The 14,949-nt window shown below is 49.1% G+C and overlaps 1 protein-coding gene across 1 annotated transcript in view; it reads right to left on the bottom strand.

Moving 5' to 3' along the window:
* Window positions 1–14,949, bottom strand: part of SLC5A1 (solute carrier family 5 member 1) — a 281,641-nt gene that overhangs the window by 11,791 nt on the left and 254,901 nt on the right. The window contains exon 11 of the mRNA XM_069619846.1: window positions 10,653–10,803. Coding sequence (XP_069475947.1) covers window positions 10,653–10,803 — 151 coding nt within the window. The remainder of the gene's footprint in view (window positions 1–10,652; window positions 10,804–14,949) is intronic.

Raw genomic sequence — 14,949 nt, 5'->3', positions numbered from 1 at the left:
CCGGTGCAACAATGCCAACACTTGACGCTGCCGCCGGCTCCATGTCCCACCAAACAAAAGGCACTGGTGCTTCCAATGGAAGAGGGGAAGGCCGGGAACCCACTCTCTGGAAATTCCTACCTCATGAACGTCCAATAAAAGGTGAGGCAGGTCTTCTGTGAAGGACCACCAGTCCCCCCCCCCCCTGTGTTAGTGCCAATCCCCTCCTTGTGCTTTGGTAATCTCCATTGGAAAGGTACTCTTCCTGTGTTAGAGCTGGTTGTCTCCCCGTGTTAGTCCTCCACCTGTGAAAGCCCTTGTGCTCTCCCTGTTGCCAATCCTCTTCCTGTGCTTTGGTAATCTCCATAGGAAAGGTACTGTTCCTGTGTTAGAGCTGGTTGTCTCCCTGTGTTAGACCTTTCCCTGTGAAAGTGCTGCTGCCCTTCCTGTGTTAGGGCCAATCCTCTCCCTGTGCTTTGGTAATCTCCATAGGAAAGGTACTCTTCCTGTGTTAGAACCCTGTGTTAGACCTCTCCCTGTGAAAGTACTGCTGCCCTCCCTGTGTTAGTGCCAATCCTCTCCCTGTGCTTTGGTGATCTCCATAGGAAAGGTACTCCTCCTGTGTTAGAGCCCTGTGTTAGACCTCTCCCTGTGAAAGTGCTGCTGCCCTCCCTGTGTTAGTGCCAATCCCCTCCCTATGCTTTGGTATCTCCATAGGAAAGGTACTCTTCCTGTGTTAGAGCCCTGTGTTAGACCTCTCCCTGTGAAAGTGCTGCTGCCCTCCCTGTGTTAGTGCCAATCCCCTCCCCGTGCTTTGGTAATCTCCATAGGAAAGGTACTCTTCCTGTGTTAGAACCCTGTGTTAGACCTCTCCCTGTGAAAGTGCTGCTGCCCTCCCTGTGTTAGTGTCAATCCTCTCCCCGTGCTTTGGTAATCTCCATAGGAAAGGTACTCTTCCTGTGTTAGAACCCTGTGTTAGACCTCTCCCTGTGAAAGTGATGATGCTACTCCCTGTGTTAGTGCCAATCCTCTCCCTCTGCTTTCGTAATCTCCATAGGAAAGGTACTCTTCCTGTGTTAAAACCCTGTGTTAGACCTCTCCCTGTGAAAGTGCTGCTGTCCTCCCTGTGTTAGTGCCAATCCCCTCCCTGTGCTTTGGTAATCTCCATAGGAAAGGTACTCTTCCTGTGTTAGAGCTGGTTGTCTCCCTGTGTTAGACCTTTCCCTGTGAAAGTGCTGCTGCCCTTCCTGTGTTAGTGCTAATCCTCTCCCTGTGCTTTGGTAATCTCCATATGAAAGGTACTCTTCCTGTGTTAGAGCTGGTTGTCTCCCTGTGTTAGTCCTCTCCCTGTGAAAGGGCAGCTGCCCTCCCTGTGTTAGTGCCAATCCTCTCCGTGGTTTGGTAATCTCCATAGGAAAGGTACTCTTCCTGTGTTAGAGCCCTGTGTTAGACCTCTCCCTTTGAAAGTGCTGCTGCCCTTCCTGTGTTAGTGCCAATCCTCTCCATGTGCTTTGGTAATCTCTATAGGAAAGGTACTCTTCCTGTGTTAGAGCTGGTTGTCTCCCTGTGTTAGACCTCTCCCTGTGAAAGTGCTGCTGCCCTCCCTGCGTTAGTGCCAATCCTCTCCCTGTGCTTTGGTAATATCCCTATGAAAGGTATTCTTTCCGTGTTAGAGCTGGTAGACTCTCTGTTTTAGTTTTGGTACTCTCCTTGTGGTAGTGATGCTCGCTCCCTGTAAAAGTGGTAGTGTGACTGTGTGAGTGGTGGTATCCTCTCTGTTACATGTGGCACTCTCCCTGTGAACATGCTGGTCCTTTCCTGTGCTACTGCTGGTCCTCTCCCAGTACTAGTACTGGTACTCTCCTGATCCAAGTGCTGGTTATCACATTGTGCACGTGCTGTTACTCCCCCTGTGCTAGTGACCTTACACATCGTGCGAGAGTTCTAGTATTCTCCCGGTGCTAATGCTGCTAATCTTCCAGTGAACATGCTGAAACTCCCCCTATGTATGTGCTGTCACTCTCCCTGCATTAGATTTGGTTGTCTTCCCCTCCCCTGTGCGGGTACTCTCCCAGTCAAAGTACTGGTACCCTCCCAGTGAAAGTGCTGGTATTCCTTGTGCTAGCGCTAGTACTCTTCCCGTGCTAATGATGCTACTCTTCCTGTGCTAGTTCTGGCACTCTCCCTGTGCTAGTGCTGGGACTCTCCCTGTGTAAGTGCTGGTACTTTCAATGTGTAAGTGCTGGTTATCTTCCTGTGTTGGTTCTGGCAGTCCCCCTGTGTATGTGCTGTCACTCTCCCTGCATTAGATTTGGTTGTCTTCCCCTCCCCTGTGCGGGTACTCTCCCAGTGAAAGTGCTGGTACCCTCCCAGTGAAAGTGCTGGTATTCTCCTTGTGCTAGTGCTAGTACTCTTCCCGTGCTAATGATGCTACTCTTCCTGTGCTAGTGCTGGCACTCTCCCTGTGCTAGTGCCGGGACTCTCCCTGTGTAAGTGCTGGTACTTTCAATGTGTAAGTGCTGGTTATCTTCCTGTGTTGGTTCTGGCAGTCCCCCTGTGTATGTGCTGTCACTCTCCCTGCATTAGATTTGGTTGTCTTCCCCTCCCCTGTGAGGGTACTCTCCCAGTGAAAGTGCTGGAACCTTCCCAGTGAAAGTGCTGGTATTCTCCTTGTGCTAGTGCTAGTACTCTTCCCGTGCTAATGATGCTACTCTTCCTGTGCTAGTGCTGGCACTCTCCCTGTGAACATGCTGGTCCTTTCCTGTGATAATGCTGGTCCTCTCCCTGTACTAGTGCTGGGACTCTCCCTGTGAAAGTGCTGGTACTCCCAATGTGTAAGTGCTGGTTATCTCCCTGTGTTGGTTCTGGCACTCCGCCTGTCTATCTTTGACACTCTCCAGGTGTAAGTGCTGATGCTGTTACTCTCCCTGTGCTAGTGACCATACACATCGTGCGAGACTTCTAGTATTCTCCCGGTGCTAATGCTGCTAATCTGCCAGTGAACATGCTGGAACTCCCCCTGTGTATGTGCTGTCACTCTTCCTGCCTTAGATTTGGTTGTCTTCCCCTCCCCCGAGTGGGTACTCTCCAAGTGAAAGTGCTGGTATTCTCCTTGTGCTATTGCTAGTACTCTTCCTGTGCTAGTGCTGGTACTCTCCCTGTGTAAGTGCTGGTACTTTCAATGTGTAAGTGCTGGTTATCTCACTGTGCTAGTCTTGGTACTTCCAATGTGTAAGTGCTGGTTATCTCACTGTGCTAGTGTTGGTACTCCCAATGTCTAAGTGCTGGTTATATCACTGTGCTAGTCTTAGTACTCCCAATGTGTAAGTGCTGGTTTTCTCCCTGTGCTAGTGTTGGCACTCCCAATGTGTAAGTGCTGGTTTTCTCCCTGTGCTAGTGTTGGCACTCCCAATGTGTAAGCGCTGGTTATCTCCCTGTGCTAGTGTTGGTACTCCCAATGTGTAAGTGCTGGTTTTCTCCCTGTGCTAGTATTGGCATTCCCAATGTGTAAGTGCTGGTTATCTCTCTGTGCTAGTCTTGGCACTCCCAATGTGTAAGTGCTGTCTTGGCACTCCCAATGTGTAAGTGCTGTTTTTCTCCCTGTGCTAGTGTTGGCACTCCCAATGTGTAAGTGCTGGTTATCTCCCTGTGCTAGTGTTGGCACTCCCAATGTGTAAGTGCTGGTTATCTCCCTGTGCTAGTATTGGCACTCCCAATGTGTAAGTGCTGGTTATCTCACTGTGCTAGTCTTGGTACTCCCAATGTGTAAGTGCTGGTTTTCTCACTGTGCTAGTGTTGGCACTCCCAATGTGTAAGTGCTGGTTTTCTCCCTGTGCTAGTGTTGGCACTCCCAATGTGTAAGTGCTGGTTTTCTCCCTGTGCTAGTGTTGGCACTCCCAATGTGCTGTTGGCACTCCCAAACCAGCACTTACACATTGGGAGTGCCAAGACTAGCACAGGGAGATAACCAGCACTTACACATTGGGAGTGCCAACACTAGCACAGGGAGAAAACCAGCACTTACACATTGGGAGTGCCAACACTAGCACAGGGAGAAAACCAGCGCTTACACATTGGGAGTGCCAACACTAGCACAGGGAGAAAACCAGCACTTACACATTGGAAGTGCCAACACTAGCACAGGGAGAAAACCAGCACTTACACATTGGGAGTGCCAACACTAGCACAGGGAGAAAACCAGCACTTACACATTAGGAGTGCCAACACTAGCACAGGGAGAAAACCAGCACTTACACATTGGGAGTGCCAACACTAGCACAGGGAGAAAACCAGCACTTACACATTGGGAGTGCCAACACTAGCACAGGGAGAAAACCAGCACTTACACATTGGGAGTGCCAATACTAGCACAGGGAGAAAACCAGCACTTACACATTGGGGGTACCAACACTAGCACAGGGAGAAAACCAGCACTTACACATTGGGGGTACCAACACTAGCACAGGGAGAAAACCAGCACTTACACATTGGGAGTACCAACACTAGCACAGGGAGAAAACCAGCACTTACACATTGGGAGTGCCAACACTAGCACAGGGAGAAAACCAGCACTTACACATTGGGAGTGCCAACACTAGCACAGGGAGAAAACCAGCACTTACACATTGGGAGTGCCAACACTAGCACAGGGAGAAAACCAGCACTTACACATTGGGAGTGCCAACACTAGCACAGGGAGAAAACCAGCACTTACACATTGGGAGTGCCAACACTAGCACAGGGAGATAACCAATGTGTAAGTGCTGGTTATCTCACTGTGCTAGTCTTGGTACTCCCAATGTGTAAGTGCTGGTTATCTCACTGTGCTAGTATTGGTACTCCCAATGTGTAAGTGCTGGTTATCTCACTGTGCTAGTCTTGGTACTCCCAATGTGTAAGTGCTGGTTTTCTCACTGTGCTAGTCTTGGTACTCCCAATGTGTAAGTGCTGGTTATCTCACTGTGCTAGTATTGGTACTCCCAATGTGTAAGTGCTGGTTATCTCACTGTGCTAGTCTTGGTACTCCCAATGTGTAAGTGCTGGTTTTCTCCCTGTGCTAGTGTTGGCACTCCGCCTGTCTATCTTTGACACTCTCCAGGTGTAAGTGCTGATGCTGGTACTCTCTTTGTGCTGGTCCTCTCCCTGGGAAAGTGTTGATCCTAGCACTGGGACACTGCTAGTACTCTCCCTGTACGATTGATAGTATTCTCACTGTGCTAATGCTGCTACTCTCCCCGTGAAAGTGCTGGAACTCTCCCTGTGAAACTGCTGGATCCCTCAGTGTGGGGATTTATTGTTTTCAAAGGTACCGCCACATCTTCAATAAGTTAGCATTACACCAAGTCTGCTACGAGAAGAGGGGTCTTTCTTGGAGATGTTCTTCCCACCTTTTGCAAGAGACCTGCCCTGGTGCATCAGAGTGGAATAAAAGAATTTGATTGATAATGAGCCCTACCTTCCATAGGTTCTGGGTGGGTGGGTGAGAGTCTATTGGCCAACTTTACAGTACACTGACATCCATTCCTTAAAGAGGAAGGACTTGAGCTCTTTCATGAACTGTCGAAGTGATGGGGCAAGTCTGATGTTGACAGGAAGGAGGTTCCAGAATCTTGGAGCGTAGGCAGAGAACGCCTGTCTTCTGGTTCTTGCCTTCCTGCACCGTCGTTATTCAAGTCTGCACATTTCCCTACTTCTGGTGGATCGATGCCTCTGGAGATGCAAGTTTCTCAGTGAGGCAGCTTGGGGACTTTACGATGGCAGCCTTGTAGATGATGCAACAGGATTTGAATATGATACAGGCTTGCAGTGAGAACCAGTGCAGTTCGATGAGGGTCAGGGTGTTGTGGTTGAATTTGCAGAGTCCTTCAGTGAGTCTTGCTGCAACATGCAGGACACATTTCAGGGGTGCCAGGGGTGGAGTCCTTGCACCATTCAAAGCTACACTTTGTTCCTGCATCCAACTTTGTATCTCATGCAAACATGAGTTCACCTGATGACATCTTTTATCCTCTCATACCTCCATATGCACAGCAAGACGCACAGTGTTCGCATACACGGATTCTAACAACAGATGCACTTATTGGGGTGACGCGCTGCATCCACTGCAGCTTCTAATTATAGTTCTGCTTTTAGACCACACCTACAAACATGACTCTGCGACAGTCATGGTGCTCACCTCCAGGGACCACTGATAAGACTTTCTCTGTGACCGGGTCAAGGGGCTTCTCTTAATGACATTCTCAGAATCCATGTTAAGCAAGGATCTGCGACAGTCCAGTAATACTTCTAATGATACGTCACCTTCCAGGACCCAATGCAAAGGCTGGCTTTGTGACAGTCATGGTGCTACGACCAATGAAAAGTTCACCTTCCAGGACCCGGTGTTAAGCCTGACTCTGCGACAGTCCAGTAATACTTCTAATGATACGTCACCTTCCAGGATCCAATGCAAATCCTGGCTTTGTGACAGTCAGGGTGCTACGTCCAATGAAAAGTTCACCTTCCAGGACCCGGTGATAAGCCTGACTCTGCGACAGTCCAGTAATACTCCTAATGATGTATCACCTTCCAGGACCCAATGCAAAGCCTGGCTTTGTGACAGTCAGGGTGCTACGTCCAATGAAAAGTTCACCTTCCAGGACCCGGTGATAAGCCTGACTCTGCGACAGTCCAGTAATACTCCTAATGATGTATCACCTTCCAGGACCCAATGCAAAGCCTGGCTTTGTGACAGTCAGGGTGCTACGTCCAATGAAAAGTTCACCTTCCAGGACCCGGTGATAAGCCTGACTCTGCGACAGTCCAGTAATACTCCTAATGATGTATCACCTTCCAGGACCCAATGCAAAGCCTGGCTTTGTGACAGTCAGGGTGCTACGTCCAATGAAAAGTTCACCTTCCAGGACCCGGTGATAAGCCTGACTCTGCGACAGTCCAGTAATACTTCTAATGATGTATCACCTTCCAGGACCCAATGCAAAGCCTGGCTTTGTGACAGTCATGGTGCTACGTCCAATGAAAAGTTCACCTTCCAGGACCCGGTGATAAACCTGACTCTGCGACAGTCCAGTAATACTTCTAATGATACGTCACCTTCCAGGATCCAATGCAAAGCCTGGCTTTGTGACAGTCAGGGTGCTACGTCCAATGAAACATTCACCCTCCAGGACCCGGTGATAAGCATAACGCTGCGACAGTCCAGTAATATTTCTAATGATACGTTACCTTCCAGGACCCAGTGCTAAGCCTGACTGAAACATTCGGACCCGGGGAAGGGCCATTGGCTAATCATGTGGCTGGAACAGCGCAGACAATACTCATTCTCCATCCGTTGAAGTCCTTCCCCGTGTGGTGCCATTATTTGTTTTATTTGGTGAGGCAACAGCAAGCCTCTTCTTGTTGCCTCCCCAGGCCTCCCAAATCAAACAAAACATCTCCCACCCCCTTCCTCCACACTTACCTGCAGGACTGGAGCTTTGAACTCCAGTCAGTCGAACCTCCCGCTCTGGCTGCCACAGAAATGGAAAAGGGACTTTTCCCTATGGCTGCGGCCAGCTTTTTCCCCTTTTTTTCCCCTTGGAATATTGGCTGTGCAAGCAGCACGAATCTCCCGAGGGGAAAAAAGGAAAGCCATTTGCACCCCGGAGGATGGCCGGGGGGCCGAATGGCTTTCACGCTCGACAGCGGTTTCAGACATGGCCAGAAATGGCTCAAAGCCCTCCCAGAGGGCCTTGCCTCGCTCGGGCCGTCCACGACTTCGGCTGGCGGGCCGTTACCGGCCATGTCTTTCCCTCTGCTGGGGCGTGAAAGCCATATTCATGGTGCTACTTCCAATGATACATCACCTTCCAGGACCCAGCGCTAAGCCTGATTTTGTGACAGTCAGTATTCTATTTCCAATGATAGACCACCTTCTAGGACCCAGTGCTAAGACGGACTATATGACAGTCGGGGTACTTCTAATGAAACATCACCTTCCTAATCCCAGAGATAAGCCTGACTTTGTGGCAGTCAAGGTGCTTCTTCCAATGATGCATCATCTACCAGGACCGAGTGATAAGCCTGACTCTGCAAAAGGCAGGGTGGTACTTCTAAGGAAACATTCACCTTCCAGGACCGTGCTTAGCATGACTGTACGGTAGTGAAGGTGCTACTTTCAATGGAACATCACCTTGCAGAACCCTGTGCTAAGCCTGACTCTGTGACAGTCAAGGTGCTACTTCCAATGATATATGATCTTCCAGGATCCAGTGATAAGCCTGACTTTGTGACAGTCAGGGTGCTACTTCCAATGATACATCACCTACAAGGACCCAGTGCTAAGCCTGACTCTCTGACAATCAGGGTGCTACTTCCAATGATAGATTACCTACCAGGACCGAATGCTAAGCCTGACTGCAAACTTTTAGGGTGCTACTTCCAATGAAACATCCCCTTCCAGGACCCAGTGATAAGCCTCACTTTGTGACAGTTCGGGTATTACTTCAATTGATAGGTCACCTTTCAGGACCCAGTAATAAGCCGGGCTCTGTGACAGTAAAGGTGCTGCTTCCAATTAAATATCGCTTTCCAGGAACTAGCTTGATATTGTGACAGTTTGGGTACTACTCCCAATGATACATCACCATCCAGGACCCATTGCTAAGCCTGACTCTGTGACAGTCAAGGTGCTACTTCCAATGATACATCACCATCCAGGACCCAGTGCTAAACCTGACTCTGTGACAGTCAATGTGCTACTTTCAATAACACATCAGCTTTCCGGATCCAGTGCTAAGCCCGGCTCTGTAACAGTTAAGGTGCTACTTCCAATGATACATCACCTTCCAGGACCCAGTGCTAAGCCTAAGTCTGAGACATTCAAGCTGCTACTTCCAATAATACAACACCTTCCAGGACCCGGTGCTAAGCCTGACTCTGTGACAGTCAATGTGCTACTTTCAATAACACATCAGCTTCCAGGATCCAGTGGTAAGCCTGACTCTGCGACAGTCCAGGTGCTGCTTTCAATGATACATCAGCTTCCAGGACCCAGTGTTAAGTCTGACTTTGTGACAGGCAGGGTGCTACGTCCAATTATACATCACCTTGCAGGATCCAGGGCTAATTCTGACTCTGTGACAGTCAGGGTGCTACTTCCAATGATAGATTACCTTCCAGGACCGAACGCTAAACCGGACTCTGCAAACCTTTAGGGTGCTAATTCCAATGAAACATCCCCTTCCAGGATGATACGCCTCACTTTGTGACAGTTCGGGTATTACTACAATTGATAGGTCACCTTCCAGGACCCAGTAATAAGCCGGACTCTGTGACAGTCAAGGTGCTGCTTCCAATTAAATATCGCTTTCCAGGAACCAGCTTGATATTGTGACAGTTTGGGTACTACTTCCAATGATACATCACCATCCAGGACCCAGTGCTAAACCTGACTCTGTGACAGTCAAGGTGTTACTTCCAGTGGTGCAACACCTTCCAGGACCCAGTGCTAAGCCTGACTCTGCAACAATCAAGGTGCTAATTTCAATGATACATCACCTTCCAGGACCCAGTGCTAAGCCTAAGTCTGAGACATTCAAGCTGCTATTTCCAATAATACAACACTTTCCAGGACCCGGTGCTAAGCCTGACTCCGTGACAGTCAATGTGCTACTTCCAATAACACATCAACTTCCAGGATCCAGTGCTAAGCCTGACTCTGCGACAGTCCAGGTGCTACTTTCAATGATACATCACCTTGCAGGATCCAGTGCTAATTCTGACTCTCTGACAGTCAGGGTGCTACTTCTAATGATAGATTACCTTCCAGGACCGAACGCTAAACCGGACTCTGCAAACCTTTAGGGTGCTACGTCCAATGAAACATCCCCTTCCAGGACCCAGTGATAAGCCTCACTTTGTGACAGTTCGCGTATTACCTCAACTGATACGTCACCTTCCAGGACCCAGTAATAAGCCAGACTCTGTGACAGTCAAGGTGCTACTTACAATTAACTATCGCTTTCCAGGAACTAGCTTGATATTGTGACAGTTTGGGTACTACTTCCAATGATACATCACCATCCAGGACCCAGTGCTAAGCCTGACTTTGTGACAGTTAAGGTGTTACATCCAGTGGTACAACACCTTCCAGGACCCTGTGCTAAGCCTGACTCTGGGACAGTCAAGATGCTATCTCCAATGATACATCACTATCCAGGACCCAGTGCTAAGTCTGACTCTGCGGCAGTCCAGGTGCTACTTCCAATGATGCATTAGCTTCGAGTACCCAGTGCTCAGCCTGACTCTGGGACAGTCAAGATGCTATCTTCAATTATATATCACTACCCAGGACCCAGTGCTAAGCCTGACTCTGCAACAGTCAAGGTGCTACTTCAATGATACACCACCCTCCAGGACCCAGTGCTAAGAATCCAGGACCCAGTGCTAAGCATGGCTCTGCAACAGTGAAGGTGCTACTTCAATGATACACCACCTTCCAGGACCCAGTGCCAAGCCTGACTCTGCGACAGTCAAGGTGCTACTTTCAATGATACACCACCTTCCAAGACCCAGTGCTAAGCCTGACTCTGCGACAGTCAAGGTGCTACTTCCAATGATACACCACTATCCAGGACCCAGTGATAAGAATGGCTCCTTGTTCCTGGCTGAGCTCTGCCCATCAAAGACCTTACCTTCCAGCTAACATGAGCTCCCTCTCATTCGCCTTGGGTCGCACCTTGGTGTAGATATCCATGGTGAAGAGGGTGCTGGCGCTGTTGAAGATGGAGGTGAGCGAGCTCATCAGAGAGGCCAACATAACCGACAGCATGAGACCCCGCAGTCCTGCAACGAGAAAGAAGCCAAGATCAGCTGGGCGTTCCCTGGCGACATCGCCGACCATAGCTGTGTAACCGGCTACACCTCAACTACACACCCTAACCCACTCTAGTCACATGAGATTTGAACATTATAATACAGTTTATTTGCATATCAGTAAACACACAGGCACATCACTGTGTTTCACCAGGATAGGCCTCTTTTCTCACAACACAGCATAAAATAAATTGTTCAACATATCATTAAAAACATTCTTTAATACTGTGATCAAAAGTGTTGTGTCTTATTTACTTTCACATCCACCAATACAAACAACTCAACTCCTAAAGTGCACAGTACTAAACAGTACTCTCTATACTGAATTCTAATTTTAGACACGCGCTCCTTCAATTTGTAACTGCAAATCTTTAGGCAAACAACCCAACATGTTTCATTCCATTTAGCATAGAATAAATCATCAGAGCTTCATCAGGGATAGGAACCATTGACTCCAGATACTCATGAGAGACCTAAATCCAGTGCCACTCACGGGTACCAATAATTCCTCTATATAAGTCATTATTTATTTTACTTTTATTGTAGATGACCTCACAACATGTCAAAAAATAGCAAACTCTTGCTCCATCATACAGACCCATACTTCAGGTTAGATAGAACCCAACTAATGGGTACCCAACTAGCTTCCAGGGAGAGTAACCCACAGGCAGGCAAGGACCAGCAGCCATGGAGTGTGCAGGGTGAGCACCTCCATTCTGTAGATGATGCCTGGGTAACTCTGTGGACTCTGAGCTGATTGTCCACCTCAACATTTTCTGTGGACCTCCCTTGGTAGGCAGGTCAACCTGTAATGATTCCTTTCAAACAGCACTCTTTCCAGCTCAAAATGGGCTCACCAGTCCTCACTCAAAGTTCATCTGTAAACAGAGGTTTAGGTGAGCATGCAGGGGCCACTCTGAAGCCTCTAGGGGTTCACACTTACCTTCATGCAAGGTTATGATGAGGATCGGGTGGTTTCTTGGATGTACAAGAAAGGGTCCCTAGTTCTGCCCAGCACATTTCACAGGAACCGAGGGAGCACTCAACTTGATTTCAAGGAGGCGGTAGGGTGAGGTTGCCTCCTCGCCTCCTCTCACTTTTGCCACGGGGGTAGGGGGTGACTATTATTAAATTATTAAAGTAGTTTTTCTTCGTCTCATAAATGGCCAATTTATATGATTTCTCATAATTCTTTCAGGGAATCTTTTTAAAGGGTGGCTCAGTTTGTTCTCTACCATTCCCGTTCTGCCTGTCTCTTCTTTTTCTTAAGCCTGTCAAGACCTTGGCCCTCATTACAAGTTAGCCGATCTGGACTCAATGGTGCCGGTAGATCTGTACCGGTACCATTTTCCGGACCGACACATTCTGACCTGCGATGGCGGAAATACCATCTCGGCGAAGTGACCCCCACGGTGCAACCGCACCCAGTATCACCTTGACCGCAAACAGTGGGCCGACTCGCTGGAGCTCCCGCAATTACCGGCACGGCGTAATACCGGGTACATTACGAGTACCAAGTATGCGGAAATACTGCCATTAAAGAAATGGCATTAACACCGTGAATACCGAGCCGGTGACACTGGCACCGCGTACTAGGCATTAAACAGTGCCAGGTGAGCTGCAACAAGCCCCAGGTATGCACAATTTGGCCAGCTGCACATCATAGGCCACTGGGAACCTACAAAAGGGCCACACCCACACCCAACCCACCTTCCAACACAACCCTGCTGGCAGTCGGCCTAGCAGCAATTGGGATGGGGAACCTGCAAGCAGCAGTGGAGTCAGAAGCAGCACTGAGGCAGAGGAGGAGGCAGCGTAGGCGCAAGAGGCAAATGAGAAACCCAGTAGCCATCCCAAATATCAATGTACAGCAGATACCAGCCCGCAGGCAGCCAGCAATCGCCCACATCAGGGCCTCACCCTGGAACCTGACCCCATGTCAAATACACACATTATACAGGCTTGACAGGGCCACAATATTATCAATTGTCACCCTCATTGAAGAAGACATCAGCAGCAGAATCAACATCCGGACTGCCATCCCACCCCTCCTGAAGGTAGTCTCTGTACTGCACTTTCTTGCCACTGGAACCTATCAATACACTGTTGGGGAGCTGCACGGGCTGTCACAACCCTGTTATTCAAGCATACTCTTCCAGGTACTGGATGCGCTGCTGCGTCATGTTTCAGACCACAATGTCCTACCCCGAACACCTGTACAGGTCTATGCCACCAAAGTGGCCCTCCATGCCCTTGCCGGCATGTCCAATTGCATTGGTGCATTAGACTGTACGCATGTGGTGTTGCTTGTCAGACATGCAATTGAGGTGGTTTATCGTAATCGTAAGCAATACCACTCACTCAACGTACAGATGGTCTGTGATGCACAACAACGCATCACGCATTGTAGTGCACGTTTCCCGGTGTCCACACATGACTCAATGGTATTGCAGAACTCAACATTGCCAGGGTACATGGCACGTTATGCGGGAGGAAGGACCTGACTGTTGGGTGAGTAGAACTACCATTGCATGACATCTGTGTAGTTTGGGGGGGGATAGCCAAGCAATACAGTGTCCCTGCCTTTTGGGTGAGCAGCCATACCAATGCATGACCACTGTGTGGTTGGGGGGGATAGACGAGCCCCAGAGTCCACCCAGCCTACTACTACAACAGGCAAATGGCATATTGCCATGTTACCGGAATACATACCCTGTCTATCATTGAAAATACGATCGCCATGGAGTGGCACAATATGCAATATATCTCCCCCGGTGAATAAATTGTAGCTACACCCATGTTCACGATGGGTACACATCGTGCTATGCGCAGTACTCACCTCATTTGTGTGGTCTATGTCTGCCTGATGCAGATTTTACCAGCACTTTACAATACATGACCCAACTACCGCATAAGAACACATGTACATTGCAATGAATGTGACATGTAGTTGCCTACCATCACTTCATGAATGGAAACATCAGACAAAACTGTCTCTGTAGGAATGTGTGACCCAAGTGCGCAGAATAGAAATGTCCAACAGAGGAATACCAGATAGGACACCTGTGGGTTGTACTGATCACTGTGCTGATCTAACACAGAGAGTCTGCACATGCTATCATATTCAAACAGTAATACCACAAACACCAACATGTCTCCTTACTGTCACTCCCATGCAGGTGATGCCTATGCACTCATGCCATGGCTCATGACACCAATCGGACCGCCACGGAACAGGCATGAGGAGGCCTACAACCGGACACACATACGGACACGTGGCATCATAGAGCGGACTGCTGAAGGCCAGGGTCCGCTGCCTCAGCCGATCCAGAGGGGCATTGCAGTACAGCCCTGTGAAGGTTGGTAAAATTGTGCTGGCGTGTGCCATGCTGCACAATATGTGCATACGCAGGAACATTCCACTGCCCCCGGACATGGAGCCAGCAGATGAGAATGAAGATGATGATGACGATGATGATGGGGTGGGTGTACAACCAGGCCGGGGTGCCATTGATGGCCTACATGCACGGGGAGCACTCATAGATAATTTTGTCTGATGAACTTCAAATGCACATGGTGCACTTCAATTTGTGACACTTAGATTAAATGATTTCAACACACACGGAAGAAGAATGTCCACTTGTAATTCTCATTTGCAAACCAGTGTATTAAGTATTGAAGAAATTGAATAGGTGCAATAAGGAAAAATGCCCACATGTGACCTCCCACCTCCCCAACGTACCCATCCAACACCCAGGCCCCAACTATCAAACCCCACTATGGACCACCCCCACCTCCCCAATGCACCCACCCAACACTCAGGCCCCAACTATCAAACCCCACTATGGACCACCCCCACCTCCCCAATGTACCCACCCAACACCCAGGCCCCAACTATCAAACCCCACTATTGACCACCCCCACATCCCCAATGTACCCACCCAACACTCAGGCCGAGAACAAAATCATGTGTGACTTCAGTGTCACACTGTACACCCTATTTTTTCCCACGCCTGGGTCCATGATTGTCCCTTGAAGTTTGTCCAGCCAGCCGCGTAGACCTCCTCCTGGGGCTGCCAGCCACAGAGCTCAAAGGAGTGGTGCTGGTGGAGGGCA

This window comes from Ambystoma mexicanum, chromosome 10 (genome assembly GCF_040938575.1).
Source record: "Ambystoma mexicanum isolate Mex_15411 chromosome 10, UKY_AmexF1_1, whole genome shotgun sequence".
In the NCBI taxonomy this organism is placed as follows: domain Eukaryota; kingdom Metazoa; phylum Chordata; class Amphibia; order Caudata; family Ambystomatidae; genus Ambystoma; species Ambystoma mexicanum.
The sequence above is the reverse complement of the archived record's forward strand: the minus strand, read 5'-3'. Positions and strand labels throughout refer to the sequence as shown.